The 4,331-nt window shown below is 57.4% G+C and overlaps 1 protein-coding gene across 1 annotated transcript in view; it reads right to left on the bottom strand.

Moving 5' to 3' along the window:
• Positions 1–2,891, bottom strand: part of LOC125917190 (V-set and transmembrane domain-containing protein 2-like protein) — a 13,990-nt gene extending 11,099 nt beyond the window's left edge. Inside the window, exons 1-2 of the mRNA XM_049623450.1 lie at positions 1,863–2,891; positions 500–550 (exon numbers count right to left, since the gene is read on the bottom strand). Of these exons, the coding sequence (XP_049479407.1) occupies positions 500–550; positions 1,863–2,006 (195 nt within the window). The 5' untranslated portion in view covers positions 2,007–2,891. The remainder of the gene's footprint in view (positions 1–499; positions 551–1,862) is intronic.
• Between the last annotated feature and the right edge of the window lie 1,440 nt (positions 2,892–4,331).

The raw sequence follows: 4,331 nt of genomic DNA on the forward strand, positions 1-4,331 counted from the left end.
TTAAAAAAAAAAAAAAAAAAAAAAAAGAAGGCACGGCCAGTCTTGAAATCTTTCGGCTATAGTTCCCCCTGCCCCACCTCACCCCTGGGAACCAGGCTGACCCAAGTGACCATGACATGCCATCACAGACAGTCATGATGGGCTGAAAAAAGCCAGCTTAGTCTCATTAGACCCTGTTGGTTCCCCAAATAAAAAATGCTGCTGAGACAGACACAAAGTATCCAGGATGCACACAGCCTTGGCCCCGACAGGACAGAATGCATCTTCTCTCCCCCTGTCATTTTTTGTGCCTGTCATTCAATGAACTTGAAAGATCCGCGTCTTTTAAAAAACAGAACGAGGCCATTTTTCCCCCTTTCTTTTTTTTCTTCTCCTCCATCTTCAAGCCCAAGCTCCCAGCTGAACTGGACCCTTTCTTTCTTTCTTTCTTTTTTTTTTTTTTAAATTACAGCTGTGTCCTCCATTAGAGCCCTTGCAAGAAGTCATTACCAAAACTCACACTTATTTTGGTGGCGTCCTTCCCTGTGTCTTCCTGCTGAGATGCTTTTAGCTGTGGGGAGGGAGCGGGAGGGGCGGAGAGAGCAGAGACAAGGCATTAGCGTCATGGGGCAGGAGCAGGGGACAATAGCTAAGATTGTACCTACAGGGCAAGTGACACTCTAGGCTCTGGAGCCGGGCATCCCTCAGCTCTGTGCTGCCTCGGGGTGGGGGTGAGTCAGAGCCAAGGAAGATAAAGAGGGGGTCTGTTAAACCATGCTGTGCGTTTAGATATGTGGGGATTTGGGGATCTGAGGGGTGGGTCAGCCTGCCTGGTATGTCTGTTGGAATATCTGTCTCTCCACTTGTGTCTCTGTCTGTGGATGTGTTTGCATTTTCAGGTGTATCACACCCCGGGTCGTGTGTTTGTGGCAGATCCCGTCAGAGTCCTGCCCACATACTATTCCCTGCAGGCTGACCCCAGATGCTTCCAATCGCAAATACCTGCAAATCTGTGGCCAGGAGCTTCCTCTGACCCCCCGCCCCCCACCCCACCCCTGCACCGAGACCTCTGAGCCCTGTGAGGCAGGCTGGAAGCGTTGAAGAGTTGACACAGAGTTGAATACGTATTTGCGAACATGTTAGAGGCTATTTCACGAACACGCGAGAATGTGCGCGCACGCCCGTGTGTGCACATGCAGGTCCGTAAACATTTACGTGTTCGTATGTCGAATGGGTGGGCAGATAGGCACGTGCTTGTATATTATTTGCCTTGACCCAGCCGTAAGAATGGAAGCGTCTTAGGTCGGGTTCCCCCAGAAGCCGACCTTGAGACAAAGATTCAAGGGCAGTAAGTCCACCTGGGAGGGGATCCCAGGGAACTGGATCGGTAGGGGAGTGGGCGGGTGAGACCACAAAGGGGAGGAAGTCAGTAGTGCGCCCCCGGCGCCCCTGTGGGCAGCCGGAACCCACTCTCGCTGGGCACCTCAGGGACAGAACGCAGGGCTCTGCAGTTACGCCAGCTGCGGGCCAGGGGATGCGTCCTCTGGCTCCGTCAGTCATCGCTGGACTGCCTCGCTGGCCAGCAGGCTCTGTCGCCCAGAGAAAGCTCTCAGGCAGAGGTGGAGGGCTGGTGGCAGGTGCGTGCAAGGGCACCCACAGCGTCTGCTCCGGTGAGTGCGTGCGCAGGGACCGGGTTGCCCGCCTTGCCCTGTAACCTCTGGCCTCAGTTTCCCCGCCTGTACACTGAAGGGAGGGACCCTGCTCTTTGGAGGGGCCTTCTTGCGGCGGCCTTCCCCCGTGCTCAGCCTCGGTCCGCCTCCTGCTCTACCCCCCGGGGCCAGGGTTCGCCCGGCCTAGCTCAGGTGTCACCCCAGGGGCGGTACCTGGTTCGAGGCCCACGCCTGCTTGTCGGTCCAGTCCCTGTGGCTCCGCACGTACCACCACTGGATCTCCAGCGAGTAGGAGGGGGAGCCGCTGCCACGGAAGGAGCAGGCCATCTCCACGTCCTCGCCCGTCCGTGCAGTCATGTCGTGCGGCGTCTCTGTGAACAGGGCTGTGTGGAGAAAGTGGGGAGGGGTGGCTGGGGCCCTGGAAAGAGCAGGGCCAGCGAGCACAGGGCTGGCGGGTCAGGGAGAGGTGGCAAGACTGGGAGCAGACGGGCGGCGAGCGCCAACGGCCTGGCTTCACGTGGGGCCCCTGGAGGAGCTCACTGAGGCTGGGCAAGGGGTGTGCGACAGCAGCTGGCAGGACGCGGGGATGAAGGGGCGGGTCCAGGGCCCTGAATGCCCCACACCAGCTGGGTCTCTATCCCGGAGTCCGTGGAGGTCACGGGACGCCCACCCAGGTGAGGGATCAGAGAAGGGCCGGGTTAGAAGACATGAGCAAGGAGGCCTGGGAGGAAGCTGCCGTTTTTGTTAATTCTTCCAGAGTTTTCTAGTCACCCCCGCCAGTCTCCCTCCCGGGTTACTCGCAACCCCAGCACCACGGTCTTGTAAAACCAAGTCAGACCTAGCCAGACCCCTGCTTAGAACCCACCTGGCTCCCCACCACACTAAGATAGAACCCACCAGGGTGGGGTTTAGGGCTCGCCCTCCCCCGGTCTCCTCTCTGTCCTCTGAGCGTGCCTCACTCTCCCCTCGCTTTTGCCCTGACTGTCCCCAATGCCTGGAATGCTCTATCCTTGGTCTCTCTGCCCAACTGGCTCCTTCAAGTCACTCAAAGCTCAAACTTGGTCCCTTCAGAGCGGCCTTCCTTGACCACCCGGGGTAGGATCCCACCTCACCCCAACCTCCTGCCCACGCGGTCACAGTCACATATGTGTCCACGGCAGGCACTGCGTGCCGAGCTCCTGGAGAACAGGGATGTGGAGCCCCCATCGGTTACGCCGCTCCCAGCACCTGGCGGGCGCTCTGCGCGTCCTGAATGGGTTGGACATTTTCCATCCTCTGACGGCCCCCAGGGTGCGGTGGGAGCCGCACCTGCCTCCTGTGCCTCCCAAGGCCCAGCTCCCCGTGAAAATCCCAGGGCAGGCAGCTCTCCCGACCCAGCAGGAGCCCCGTCCCCCCGCCACCCCCACCACACCGCGAGGTAAACGAGAAAACAAATGCCCATTTAATGTGGCCCGTGCCCCTCCCCACCATATGTTCTGTCTCTCCTCTCTCCAAACGAATATTGTCCTGAGATGTAATTAGAATTCTTTCCTCTTCTCAGGAGAGATCATCTCGCCCTGGAAAGACGCCTGGCAACAAGCAGGTCACCCGGGGAATGTGTGTCCGTCAGTCCTCCCACCTGGTGCCCACCTGGCTGCTGCAGCCTGCCGGGTACTCCCCTCCCCAGAGGCGATGTGCCACCACCCAGTGGTCCCTCCCGTATGTCCCCTTCCCTGTGCAGCTTGGGGCAGGAGGAAGAGGGCGCCCTGGGCTGGGAGGTGGGGGTCCTGCTCAGGGTCACGTGCCTCCTGCCCCTCCCCAAGATGCCAAGGGCTTTGGGAGCATCAGGACTGACAAACACCTCCGCCAGGAAGCCCCTGCCTTGTCTGCCCTCCACGCAGGGTGTCCATGTGGAGCTTGACTCCAGGACCTGGGCTCAGATAAAGTCTTCAAGGTCCCTGATCCCCAAGGTCAAAGGTTTGTGAGATGCTTCCTGGAGGTTTCCCACATTCTGTGAAGTTTGGGAGGGACTGGCCGCTGTTCCATAAACAAAGCCTGTTTAATAAGAACGAGTTTTCGGGGAGGCGCCTGGGTGGCTCACTCAGTTAAGCGTCTGACTCTTGATTTTGTCTCAGGTCTTGAGCTCACGGTTCGTGGGTTCGAGCCCCGCGGGAGGCTCTGCGCTGTCAGCTCAGAGCATGGAGCCCCACTTCAGATTCTGTGTCTCCCTCTCTTTCTCTGCCCCTCCCCTGCTTGTGCTCTCTCAAAAATAAATAAACATTTAAAAAAAAATTTTTTAAATAAACTTAAAAAAATACATATATATATTAAAAAAAAAAAAAAAGAATGAGTATTTGAATTACTGTGCACGTGCCCAGTGAGTTGTGAGGTGTCTTCACGTGCATTGGGACTGTCCTTATTCCCACTGGACAGGAGACAAAACCAGGCTCGGCCCCTGTGGCCACCCCATCCTCCCCGACAATTATTTTCAACTTGTCAGCCACGGTTATCTTGGCAAAACACAAACCAATCCCGGTTCGTTCTTTCCTCAAAACTTTTCCACGGTGTCTCCTCACTGAGGGCAAGAGCCGCAGGCTTTACCGTGAAAGACCAGGCCTTCCGTGTTTGGGCCCGTCCCCTCGGGTGCCAGCTTCTGCTTGGCCCCTGCTCATTCCGTTCCCGGCACAATGGCCTCCTTGCTGT

Source organism: Panthera uncia, unplaced genomic scaffold (assembly GCF_023721935.1).
Source record: "Panthera uncia isolate 11264 unplaced genomic scaffold, Puncia_PCG_1.0 HiC_scaffold_1572, whole genome shotgun sequence".
Classification (NCBI taxonomy): domain Eukaryota; kingdom Metazoa; phylum Chordata; class Mammalia; order Carnivora; family Felidae; genus Panthera; species Panthera uncia.